Consider the following 13,676-nt stretch of genomic DNA (forward strand, 5'->3'; position numbering starts at 1 on the left):
TTTTACTCTTTGTTTAATCAATTACTTCATCGAGTTGTATTCATTGTCGACCATCAACTTTTAATATGCAACTTTTACTAATACTTTGTGGAACATATTTATGAACTTTACTGGACAGACAAGTGGGAGTATGAGAGCATTTAAGTATCTGATTGAATGCATATGCGTGTATTAAGTGCTAAATAACGCATCCATTAAGCGTAAATTGAATCTGTATCTATGTAGTGCGTTGGTATCTGCGAGTTCGGTTCAATAGAGAGGGAACGTTGAGTTTTGTGGCCTGTCATTTTACAGCAAATCAATGATCCGCCCAGTGGGACGTGAAATTTTATTAGCGCAAAATGATTTCATGTGCCAAATATTTGGTAAAATTGGCGCTGACCGCTTGCGTACAGCAATCGCTCGATGACCAGACCGGAGGACAGGAGGAGGAGGAGGCTGTCCCAAATGGTTTGGCTTGGTTAATGGCCGCGCACAGTCTGAGGTCTGACTTTTACGATGGCAGTCGGACGGCATTAACGGGGGCGTATACGCAATACGCAATCTGTATGCGAGCGTGCGAGTGTGTTCGCTCTGGCTGGCTGTTGTCATGCTGGCCACGCGTTCAGTTGGGCTTTAAGTGCACTTTGTCTTTAATCTGGCGCCATTGCGTGCAGTTAATGTGCTTATCGATGATGGCCGCTGATGACGATTACAGTAACGATTACGATGATGACAATGAACATGAAAATGAAAATGTCGATTAAATGTGTTTCAACTTCCTTGTTATTTGTGCTTGCAGGCATTTGGTACAACAGCGACCGAGACCATCGCGATTGGGTACGCATTGCAGGACGATAGTATCCATTGTACCCTGTCAAAGGGTTGAGACCATCATCGCTGCGCAAATCGTCCTTCTCCAGCAGCAGCAGCATCAACAACGCTTGTCCCCCGCCGCCGCCCACGCCGCATCAGCACCAATTGACCGCCAGCAGCAGCAGCATCGTCAATTCCAGCTCCAGCAAGCACCAGCAACATCAACATTCGCCACATCATTCATATCCGCAGCAACACCAACACCAGCAACAGCAGCATAGACGCAACAGCAGCTCTAGCACCAACCATACTGAAGGAGGCTGTAGCTTGGCCACCAAACCTGTTATCAATTTGCTTGGCAATCAACTGCAGGTCAACTACTTTGAGTTTCCGCCCACCAGCAGCAACATCAGTAGCAGCGCACACGCAAAAGCGAACAGCACACGCAGTGGCAACCCGCTGGTGTTGTTGGGCAATCGTTGTGCCACCGCCACCGCTTCCACGCCCTCGCTTAATTGCAATTGCAACGGCAATAGTCCGAGCTATAGCTCTGCGGTTGCCAAAGCGGCTGCTTCAACAGCTTGTGCAGTTCTTGCCACGTGCCACGTGGCCAACAACAGCTCCAGCCCCACCGCAAACTTCAGTCGTTACCAACAACAGCAGCAACAACAACAACAACAGCAGCAACAACTTCAGTCGACCACAGACAGCGACAGCATGGGTCGACGTGAGATTAAACGTTCCAATACCAGCGGCTCCACCTCCAGATCCTATGACAGCGGCAGCGGTAAGTAAACTCTGCGTTCATAACTAGGCAACGTTTTTCTTCGCACACACACGCACACACACACAACACGATTTATACTAGACGCAATTAAGCCGATGGTAGTGGGCGTGGCCTTGGCATAATCGCCTTACAAGAGCTGAGAGCGTAGGTCAGTAAATACCATAACAAGTGACATTAGGCTGGCAAATTAACTTGGCCCAGATTTGTGCCTCAACTTGTCGCCGACTGTCTGCAGACGTATTATATGGCGGCTTACAACAAAAGCTCGAAACTCGCCAGAGGGGGGGATGGGAATGAAAATGGAAGAGGGAGTGGGCAATGAAGTTAAGTTGAAAAAGATGAAAAATATTGGACAAAACAAACTGATAAGTCTTTGACATCAAATAAAACTAAGGCGAAAAAGGTAGATAGATGGTATTTTTATACCCGCTACCCATAGGGTAGAAGGGTATTATAACTTTGTGCCGGTAGGAAATGTATGTAACAGGTAGAAGGAGGCATCTCCGACCCTATAAAGTAAATATATTCTTGATCAGCGTCAACAGCCGAGACGATCTAGCCATGTCCGTCTGTCCGTCTGTGTGTCTGTCCGTCTGTCCGTATGAACACCTAGATCTCAGAGACTATAAGAGATAGAGCTATATTTTTTATTCGACAGCATTTGTTATGTTTGCACGCAGATCAAGTTTGTTTCAAATTTTTGCCACGCCCCCCTCCGAACCCGCAAATCAAAAAAAAAATCGAATAACAAGCGTAGTTTTAAAGCTAGAGTTATATAATAACAATAACAACTATAGTAATTATGATTCCTGAAAATTCGGTTACGATCAGATAAAAATTGTCGAAGTTATTAAAGAAATACTTTTGTATGGGCAAAAACGCCTTCTTACTGGGGGTCTGAATTGCTTTATCTGACAATCTGGAATATTGTGCCGTCTATGGTATATTTTTAATGGGGTTCTATATCGATATACCACATATACCATTTGGTATATTTTTAGTATTTTTGTAGTATATTTGGTATATTGAGAAATATAATGCAAAATATATAGATTTTATTCAAAATGGGTAGCGGGTATCTCACAGTCGAGTACACTCGTTGAGTAGGAATCACACTGAACAGTCATAGATCGGTGAGTGTATTAAAACTTTTGCTAAAAAATTGTCAATATTTATATGGTTTAATCAAATTTTGTCAAAAATTAAAATTTTGTCAGTGAAATTAAAATAATAAATATGGTGTTTAAACTTTAAGAATATTAAACAAAACATTCTCATATTATATGTACGTAATACGTATCATATACATCTTTTCTATTCAACCTTTGAAAAATTTGATTTGTTTAGGCCATACATTTTGCAAAACATATCTCATATATCACTATAACTATTATTGATGGCAGTTAAAAAAGACAAATTTGCAAATTTTTTATTAGTGTTTTAAGTGTTTTAGACCTAAGCTTAGACAATTAATTAAATAGGTAGGTATTGGCGTTGGGATGGAGGACCGGTTGAAAAGGATCTCGTTAATGAGACAATCGTACCATCGCGCACATTGTCCGCACAGGGATTGACGCCCCAAAAGGCGCCGTGACAGTCAAATTCCTCAAAGCAATTATAGTGGATCTCACTGTTGCCCTGCGAACAACAGTTGACAATGGCCCAGACACAGCTTGACACCCTCGGTGTATTTCTTCTCGACGCTGCTGGTGCGGATGTCGTCGGCCTATTTGTGGCTGTCAAATATTAAGCAACAATAAAGAGAGAGAAATAGGGAGGGAGAAAGAAAGAGAGAGAGAGAGACACACAGAGAGAAAGCGCTTAAGTAGCAGTTACTCAATGAGACAAAGCAGGGGTTTTTGTTATGCCATAAATTGAATGAATTTCGAATGCAAGTGAATGATCAAGTATGAGAGGAGTTGAAGGGAGTTAAATTTACCTGGACGTCTTTGTGGGCTGGGCTCCCTTCTAGGCGGTTGCATTAGCAGTCGATTACCATGATTCTTGGGTTCCTTGTCCTCTACCGGATTACTGCAAATGGCAGAGATAAACAATGAAAGTCAAGGCATTTCCATAAACAACCTTCTATTCTAACCGTGGGTTTAGATTTGGGTGCCCAAATGACAGAGAATTAGATACGGAATCGCCCCGATTTTGAGAGGGCTGCACATCGTGGTTGTTTCGGCTGAAGTTGTAGTACGCTTGACGACGCTGACGACTGTGATACTTCTTGGGATACTTCTGCAAAGTCTCCTGCTTGGAGGGCTCCAATAGCGAGCCGGCCTCAAAGTTATCGGCACCAAAGTCATCGGCACCGTCCACAAAGATTGGTGTCTCCGGCAGCACATCGAAGCGTACCATGCGCTTCAGTTGCTTGTATTTCCTTGTAGGTTTTGCCTTGGTTTCACTCTGGGTGGGATCTGCGCAGAGAATGCACAAGTTCAGCAAACATGTTTCAGTTTCACAATGAATATTAAACTTACCATAATCCTCGTTGACAAAGTCCTCTTTGTACATAACAATGGGATGATCCTCAGTCATAACGCCATTGACGAGCTTCACTCGATGCAACTGCTCAGGGAAATACTTGTTCTATAATCGATGGTGTTAACATAACATATTGCCCTGCACTTACCTCCACGTTATCCACATCCGAAGGAAGCGATGCAATATCAGACTCATTTTCCGTCTCCCCCGCAGCTCGACACTCGGTTTGGGACACAAACAGCAGCAGCAGCGTCAATAGCAGTGCAGGAAGTGCAATGCCACCGATTGTTCGAGTCGTTTCGTTCATATCCTTGAATTGAATTTGTTGTTCTCTCTGCAAACAACGATTCATCATTAGTTAACTTTAAGCTCACTCTCAATTACTTAAATTCAAGAAACCCAAGAACTTTTGAATTACTTTCACTCTGACATCTGTTTTGTTTTGGTATTGCTAAGTTTCTAGTAACTCGCCTTTGCTTTGAATGTGGCCAAAGCTAGTTGACACTTTAAATTGCGGCTTTAAACTTTACTGCAATTCACACACACAAAATCTACTTGACTTATATAATATTAATCTCACTTTAATATTGTGAAAGTCACCAAATGTGCTTTCGATCTTTCTGTTTTGGAATGCGATTGTAAACTGAACAATTGCTTGCAAGTACATCTGAATTTAAAAAACACTCAATGAGAGCAACACTCACACTTAAATATATTCCCAGACTCAATCCAACGTATCGTATGAGTGTGCCTAATGTTTGAACTCGTACGTCAGCAAAAATTACTCTTGGAGAACCTTTTTATATTTCTTAAATAAATTTTTAAAATTAACTTATGATTGACGAGCTGATTCTACAGAGTTCCAATTCTTATCGCGCAGAGATTAAATTTGCTCTGACTAAGAAGTCACAGCGGGTTGACTCATACAGACCTTCTGGTTATCGACTAGGCAAATATTTATTAGAGCACATTTTGCTTATTGACAACATGAGGTAACAATTGAATACATATTGGAAAACATGTGCGAATCTGTCTAATCTGTTGCAAGCAAAATACACATTAAAATGTTATTCACAAAAAAATCATTCGCAATTATTTCCAGAAATTTCCTTAAAAAACAATAAAAATGTATTTTACGTTCCCTAGAAGAATTGGTGCAATTTTTATGCTGTTTTTGTTTTGGCGTTTGATTAGACTAAGCCACGGCAAAAAAGCATAAAAAAAAAATGGCGAATGGATGACGACGACAACCAATTAGTGTTAATTAAGTTGGAGTTTGTACTGCATGTTTTGTAAAGTGAAATGTCTCATGTCGTTTTGATGTCTTAGTAGTTATGTGTAAAAGTATGTCATCAAGCAAGTGCAAATTTTCACCTATGTATCATTAATCAGAAGCTATAAAAAGTGTCTCTGACCTCCTTTGATGTTTTGAAATTAATTCTTGATCAATTGTATATAGTCTGCATCGCCACATATAACCAAATTTCGTGAAATTTGCATATTTAGACCATAACCTCAATTGCAAAACTGCAGTTTTAGGTTATATGAAAATCAGTGTCGAGAAAAAAAGCCAAGTTAATTTTTTTTGTTAGCTATTATGGAATGGCTATAGGTAGTAATTGATATAAGTATGTAGACAGCAATTGTTCCTAATATAAAATAGAAAATATGGGTCAAATCGTACAACAAGTTGCATGAAATGTGAAATATCTTAAGTCCGTTTCAATGATCAAAACATGGCTCTGGTGATCTTAGGGATCTTAAATGGGATCTCCATATATTAAAATTAATCGAATTTTTAATTCTAATCATCCGCATATAAAAAACTACCAAGAAAGCTACAGTCAAGTGTGCTCGACTGTGAGATACCCGCTACCCATTTTGAATAAAAACAAAGTACGTAATGCGGTATTATTTTCAAAATATACCAAAAATGTTGCAAAAATATTAGAAATATACCAAATGGTATATTTGGTATAACGATAGAGTACCCCATTAAAAATATACCATAGACGACACAATATACCAGATTGTCGGCCAAAGCATCTAAGACCCCTAGCAAGTAGGCGTTTTTGCCCATTCAAAAGTATTTCTCTAATAACTTCGACAATTTTTATCTGATCGCAATTTTAAGAAATCATAACTATTATTGTTATTATTCCATACACCAAAATTCACAGCTCTATATCTAAAACAAGTAAAAAAAATTACAGTCGAGTGTGCTCGACTGTGAGATACCCGCTACCCATTTTGAATAAAAACAAATTATTGCGGTGTTATTTTTAAAATATACCGAAAATACTACAAAAACTACTGCAAATATACCGAGCGGTATATTTGCTATATCGATATGGTACCACATTCAAAATATACCATAGACGGCACAATATACCAGATTGTCGGATAAAGCAATTCAGACCCCCAGTAAGAAGTCGTTTTTGCCCATACAAAAGTATTTATTTAATACCTTCCACAATTTTTATCTGATCGCAATTAAATTTTCCGGAATCACAACTACTATAGTTGTTATTGTATATACCAAAATTCGCAGCTCTAGCTTTAAAATAACGCTTGCTATTCGATTTTTTTGATTTGCGGGGGCGGAAGGGGGCGTGGCAAAAATTTAAAACAAACTTGATCTGCGTGCAAACATAACAAATGCTGTCAAAAAAAAATTATAGCTCCATCTCTTATAGTCTCTGAGATCTAGGTGTTCATACGGACAGACACACAGACACACAGACGGACAGACGGACAGACGGACATGGCTAGATCGTCTCGGCTGTTGACGCTGATCAAGAATATATATACTTTATAGGGTCGGAGATGCCTCCTTCTACCTGTTACATACATTTCCTGCCGGCACAAAGTTATAATACCCTTCTACCCTATGGCTAGCGGGTATAATTACGCTTGTTATTCGATTTTATTGATCTGCGTGCAAACATAACAAATACTGTCGAAAGAAAATTATAGCTCTATCTCTTATAGTCTCTAAGATCCAGTGTTTCATACGGACAGACACACAGACACACAGACGGACATGGCTAGATCGTCTCGGCTGTTGATGCCGATCAGAGATGCCTCCTTCTACTTGTCACATACATTTCCGGCCGACACAAAATTATAATACCCTTCTACCCTATGGGTACCGGGTATAAAAATTGCATCAAAAAATCATATCTAGTTCAGGAGTTATTAATATATTCCACAAAAAGTGGGCTCCTGGACCATAGTGCGACTCTCTGCAGACGTATTTATGGCGGCTTTCAACAAAAGCTCGAAACTCGCCAGAGGGGTGAATGGGAGTGAAAATGGAAGTGGGCAATGAAGTCAAGTTGAATAAGATGGAAAATATTGGACAAAACAAACTGATAAGTATTTGACATCAAATAAAACTAAGGCGAAGAAAGGTAGATTTGACTGTCAGATATGTGGTAGTCACCTTGGTAATTTTTTTTTATATATATAGGGGAAGTAAATTAGTTATTTGGGATGCTTAACTTTGAATAAAAAAGTTTAGATAAATGATAGAAATAATATTGAGACGTTAAGAATACTCTACAAAATAATCCCATATAAATAATATGCATAATTCTTCGCTATTTAATTTTTGACAAAATTTGATTAAACCATATAAATATTGACAAACAATTTTAAGCAAAAGTTTTAATACACTCACCGATCTATGACTGTTGCAGTGTGATTCCTACCCACAAGTAAAACAGTTATATTATATGGTATATGTTGAAAATAAGTTTTTAATTAGTTATTAAAAAAATATAAAAAAATATAGTGTTTAAGCTTTAAGAATATTATACAAAATATTCTCATATTATATGATATGTACGTATACATCTTTTCTATCCAACCTTTGAAAAATTAGATTTGCTTAGGCCATACATTTTGCAAGAAATGTCTTATATATCACTATAACTATTATTGATGGCAGTTAAAATAGACAAATTTGCAAATTTTTTATTATTGTTTTGGGTTTTAAGTGTTTTAGACCTAAGCTTAGAGAATAAATTAAATAGGTAGATTTCCTGTATGTAGCAAAAATCCCAAAAATACTTTCACGACGCACACACAGTCAATCGAAGTAAGCGAATATCTTGATTATTTATTGGCGTAGGGATAGAGGACCGGTTGATGAGGCAATCGCACCATCGCGCACTTTGTCCGCACAGGGATTGACGCCCCAAAAGGCGCCGTGACAGCCAAATTTCTCAAAGCAATTATAGTGGATCCTACTTTTGCCCTGTGAACAGCAGTTGGAAATGGCCCAGGTACAGCTTGACAACCTCGGTGAAGTTCTTCTCGTCGTTGCTGGTGCGACTGTCAAATATTAAGCAACAGTAGAGAGAGAGAGAGATAGAGAGGGAGAAAAAAAGAGAGAGGGAGAGACACAGAGAGAAAGCGTTTAGGTAGCAGTTACTCAATGAGACAAAGCTGAGGTTTTTGTTATGCCACAAAATGAATGAATTTCGAATGCAAGTGAATGATCAAGTGTGAGAGGAGTTGAAGGGAGCTAAATTTACCTGGACGTCTTTGTGGGCTGGGCTCCCATTTATGCGCTTGCTCCACTAAAAAGCACATAAAATAATTAAGTTTAATTTGAGTATTGATTTTTAGAGAATGTCGTCTAACCTGGTGTGACTGGTGGGGTCTGGAAGCCACCGAAAGAAGGGCGAGTTGGTGGCCATTGCCAATTGCTTGAGCTTGGTCTGGGAGTGTCTGCTGCTGGCCTGGGTTGATTGAATACCGAGAAGACGGCATTGGCAGGATTCGAGTTATGGAACAAAGAGTTTTCATTGGGTTCGACTAGACGTGTGCCAATATCGGTGGGCATGCTGGGTTTTGTGGGCTTCGTTTGCCATGGCGGTAGGTTGCCAATATATGTAGGTTTATTGCCCACTAAATGATTACTGCAAATGACAAATATAAACAACGAAATTCAAGGCATTTCCATAAACAACTTTCTATACTAACCGTGGGTTTTGACTTGGTGGCGCAACTGGCAGATAATATGATGCGGGAACGGGGCGATTTTGATAGGGCTGCACATTGTGGTTGTTTCGGCTGAAGTTGTAGTACACTCGACGACGCTGACGACTGTGATACTTCTTGAGATACTTCTGGAGAGTCTCCTGTTTAGAGGGCTCCAACAGCGAGGCGGCCTCAAAGTTATCGACAACAGAATCATCGGCATCGTCCACAAAGATTGGTGTCTCGGGCAGCACATCGAAGCGTATCTTCTCTGCGGTGCTGTAATGATGACGCATGCGCTTCAGTTGCTTGTATTTCCTTGTAGGTTTTGCCTTGGTTTCACTCTGGGTGGGATCTGCGCAGAGAATGCACAAGTTCAGCAAACATGTTTCAGTTTCACAATGAGTAATTAACTTACCATAATCCTCGTTGACAAAGTCCTCTTTGTACATAACAAAAGGATGATCCTCAGTCATCACGCCATTGACGAGCTTCACTCGATGCAACTGCTCAGGGAAATACTTGTTGTATAATCGATGGTGTTAACATAACATGTTGCCCTGCACTTACCTCCACGTTATCCACATCCGGCGGAAGCGATGCAATATCAGACTCATTTTCCGACTCCCCCGCAGCTCGACACTCGGTTTGGGACACAAACAGCAGCAGCAGCGTCAATAGCAGTGCCGGAAGTGCAAGGCTACCGATTGTTCGTCTCGTTTCGTTCATATCCTTGAATTGAATTTGTTGTTCTCTCTGCAAATAACGATTCATCATTAGTCAACTTGAAGCTCAATCTCAATTACTTAAATTCAAGAAACCCAAGAACTTTAGAATTACTTTCACTCTGACATCTGTTTTGTTTTGGGTTTTGCTACGGTTCTGGTTACTAGCCTTGGCTTTGTATGTGGACAAAGCTAGTTGATACTTTAAATTGCGGCTTACAACTTTACTGCAATTCACACACACAAAATGTACATTACTTATATTAAGCTCACTTTGATATTGTGAAAGTCACCGAATGTGCTTTCGATCTTTCCGCTTCGGAATGCAATTGTAAACTGAACAATTGCTTGCAAGTACATCTGAATTTAAAGAACAGTCAATGTGTTCAACACTCACACTTAATTATATTCCCAGACTCAAGCCAATGTGTCGTATGAGTATGCCTAATGTTTGAACTCGTACGTCAGCAAAAATGTGTTCTGATAAGGCAACGCTAAGCAAATTAATTGATGAGGACTCTTGGATAACCTTTTTTATATTTCTTAAATATGTTCTCAAATTTAACTTATGAATGACGAGCTGATTCTACAGAATTCCAATTCTTATCGCGCAAAGATTAAATTTGCTCTGACTCAAAAGTTACAGCGACTAGGCAAATAATTCTTAGAGCACATTTTGCTTATTGACAACATGAGGTAACAAATGAACACATATCGGGAAACATGTGCGATTCTGTTTGATCTGTTGCCAGCAAAATATACATTGAAATGTTATTCACAAAAAATTATTTCCAGAAATTTCCTTAAAAAAGCAATAAAAATTTATTTTGCTGTTTTTGTTTTGGCGTTTGTCCAGACTAAACCACGGCAAAAAAAGCATAAAAAGGGGTGAATGAAAGACGACGACAACCAATTAGTATTAATAAAGTTGGAGTATGTACTACGTGTTTTGTAAAGTGAAATGTCTCAAGTCGTCTTGATGTCTTTGTAGTTATGTGTAAAAGTATGTCATCAAGCAAGTCAAAATTTTCACCTAAATCTCATTTATCAGAAGCTATACAAAGTGTCTCTGACCCCCTTTTGACCCTGAAACCTATTGTGTGTCGTAGAGAAATTAATTCTTGATCAATTGTATTTAGTCTGCATCGCCACATATAACCAAATTTCATGAAATTTGCATTATTAGACCATAACCTCAATTGTAAAAATGCAGAGTGAAAATCAATGTATTAATATCAATAAATATAAAAAAAAAAATATTAAAAAAAAAATATTTCACGTAGGCGTGGACACGCCTTCTTTTCCAAATTTATTCTAAGGACCTTCCTTAGTTTAAATAAAACAAGTAAGAAAGCTACAGTCGAGCGTGCGCGACTGTGAGATACCCGCTACCCATTTTTAAAAAAGGCAAAATATTGCGGTATCATTTTCCAAATATACCGAATATACTGCAAAAATACAAAAAATAAACCAAATGGTCAAACGGCCAAACCAACTCAGACCCTAGTAAGTAGGCGCTTTTGCCCATACAAAAGTATTTCTTTAATAACTTCCACAATTTTTATCTGATCGTCACCAAATTTTCAGGAATCATAACTACTATAGTATTTATTGTATATGCCAAAATTCGCTATAAATTAGGCTTGTTATTCTAAAATTAGGCTTGTTATTAGTTTTTTTTGGTTTGCGGTGGCGGAAGTGGGCGTGGCAAAAATTTGAAACAAACTTGATCTGCGTGCAAACATAACAAATGCTAACAAATTATAGCTCTATCTCTTATAGTCTCTGAGATCCAGTGTTTCATACGGACAGACGGACAGACACACAGATGAACAGACGGACATGGCTATATCGTCTCGGCTGTTGACGCTGATCAAGAATATATATACTTTATAGGGTCGGAGATGCCTCCTTCTACCTGTTACATACATTTCCTACCGGCACATCGCATACAAAAATCTTATCTAGTTCAGGAGTTATTAATAAATGCCACAAAAAGTGGGCTCCTGGACCATAGTGCGACTCTCTGCAGACGTATTATGTGGCGGCTTTCAACAAAAGCTCGAAACTCGCCAGAGGGGTGAATGGGAGTGAAAATGGAAGTGGGCAATGAAGTCAAGTTGAATAAGATGGAAAATATTGGACAAAACAAACTGATAAGTATTTGACATCAAATAAAACTAAGGCGAAGAAATATATATATATATATAAATAATGTGCATAATTCTTCGCTACTTAATTTTTGACAAAATTTGATTAAACCATATAAATATTTATTTACAATTTTAAGCAAAAGTCTTAATACACTTATCGATATATGACTGTTGCAGTATGATTCCTACTCACAAGGAAAACAATTATATATGTTGAACAAAATAATAAATATGGTGTTTAAACTTTAAGAATATTATACAAAATATTTCCATATTATATGTATGTACGTATACATTTTTTCTATCCAACCTTTGAAAAATTAGATTTGTTTAGGCCATAAATTTTGCAAGAAATATTTCATACATATATCACTATATTAAAATTTAAAATATACATACGTACTAGAAGGATTTGGTATTTATGGTTAAAAAATATATTCAATCCTTAAAATTCTATTTTTTTATGATTTATATCGTCGCATTAACTATGAAACCTTTGACATATTTCTTTTACCTATAGAAAATATTATCTTGATAATTTAAAGCCAATTCTCCAATAGATTCAAGGATGTAGAAGATTTGTTATCAATCATATATGTGTCCTATTAAATAAGAAAATTCTACGAAATATTCACATATATAAAATATGTAAAAACCTATGCATTGGTCATGAGACTTTTGAGTCAAAACCTTTAGTCTTTTTAATATTGCCATCAAGTTTGAAATCAGCATTTCACCTATATAAAACAGTAGTCGCTGATAGTAAAATTAAATATGTATGTATACTTACTCAAACATTTCTGTACTTACTCAAGGAATCACAACTAAGTATTCATACCCTTTTAATCCATCACTGACAGGTATAATAAAGACATACTTTGTTAAGTTGACAGCAGAGCAGAACTTTGTAATTTATGAAACTTGGCACAAAATATACGAGTATACGTGGTATTAACATATGTATAAACACGCTATGTTAAGCTAGGCTAAACTGTATCATCTATAAGCGAGTATGCGGGAAAGTCAGTCGACGACTAGCTATGTTACTTCTTGTATGTGAATTAGGAAAAGGTCAAAGCCAAATGGTCAGCAGCACTCTCTGTGTGGTTGGCTTAATTATAATTGCGGCCAGACAGCAAGCAGTAATGTGAGACAGAGTTAAAAGCAACTCGAGTCATTGTGTGCGTGTGTCTGTATGTGTGTGTTTGTCAATCACTAAGAGCAGGTCGAGAGTATCTCAGAGATGCTGTTCTCACAGTTCAGATGCTGGAAACAATCGTACAACGATGCCAGATTAGAGAGACTGCAGCAGAGATGCGAGGCCCGATGGCAGGCGCTGCCCTCCTCGTAGCTCGGCTCCTCGGGATACACGAGGACGTCTGTAATGAAACAAAGCAATTGATTTACTTTGACATGGACATCCATCATGGCCAGTCAACGTTAGTTGGCTTACCCTGGCGATACGCGGGCGCTGGACGGGGGCGAGAGGAGAGCGCAGAAGCTGCAATTAAAATGCGCCGACTTGTTAACTTTTCTGGCGTGGACAAGTGTGCTGCTCTACAGGTGTGTGTGTGTGTTTGTGATGTGTATGTGTGTGAATGTGTGGGAATATTTGTATCGTATTACAACAAGAACAGTTATTAGCCAGCTATCGGATTGCCTTTAATTGTCTGCAATTGAAATGCATTTTGGCCAAACAATAGAAGACTGCAACAGTTGAAAGCTGGTCAACTGATTGAG

At 38.5% G+C, this 13,676-nt stretch overlaps 2 protein-coding genes across 19 annotated transcripts in view; one reads left to right on the top strand and one right to left on the bottom strand.

Annotated features, from left to right (window-relative positions):
* The first annotated feature begins 849 nt into the window (after positions 1–849).
* Positions 850–13,676, top strand: part of LOC117573434 (uncharacterized) — a 32,378-nt gene continuing 19,551 nt past the window's right edge. Inside the window, 1 exon segment of the mRNA XM_052007153.1 lies at positions 850–1,582. Coding sequence (XP_051863113.1) covers positions 1,513–1,582 — 70 coding nt within the window. The 5' untranslated portion in view covers positions 850–1,512.
* The window catches only part of LOC117573894 (uncharacterized), a 28,462-nt gene continuing 17,745 nt past the window's right edge, over positions 2,960–13,676 (bottom strand). For 3 of the 18 annotated variants that reach the window (XM_052007137.1, XM_052007136.1, XM_052007138.1), the window contains exon 8: positions 3,031–3,318. In XM_052007137.1, coding sequence (XP_051863097.1) covers positions 3,056–3,318 — 263 coding nt within the window. In that variant the 3' untranslated portion in view covers positions 3,031–3,055. Of the gene's footprint in view, positions 3,319–3,521; positions 3,614–3,677; positions 4,003–4,065; positions 4,154–4,217; positions 4,404–4,540; positions 4,765–7,896; positions 8,408–8,610; positions 8,656–8,719; positions 8,998–9,061; positions 9,250–9,476; positions 9,565–9,628; positions 9,815–10,056; positions 10,159–12,746; positions 13,316–13,389; positions 13,438–13,676 lie in introns of those variants that run through there. The other 15 variants (XM_052007146.1, XM_052007145.1, XM_052007139.1 and 12 more) reach the window with 13 other exon arrangements.

The sequence above is a fragment of the Drosophila albomicans genome, chromosome 2R, assembly GCF_009650485.2.
Source record: "Drosophila albomicans strain 15112-1751.03 chromosome 2R, ASM965048v2, whole genome shotgun sequence".
Taxonomy (NCBI): Eukaryota; Metazoa; Arthropoda; class Insecta; order Diptera; family Drosophilidae; genus Drosophila; species Drosophila albomicans.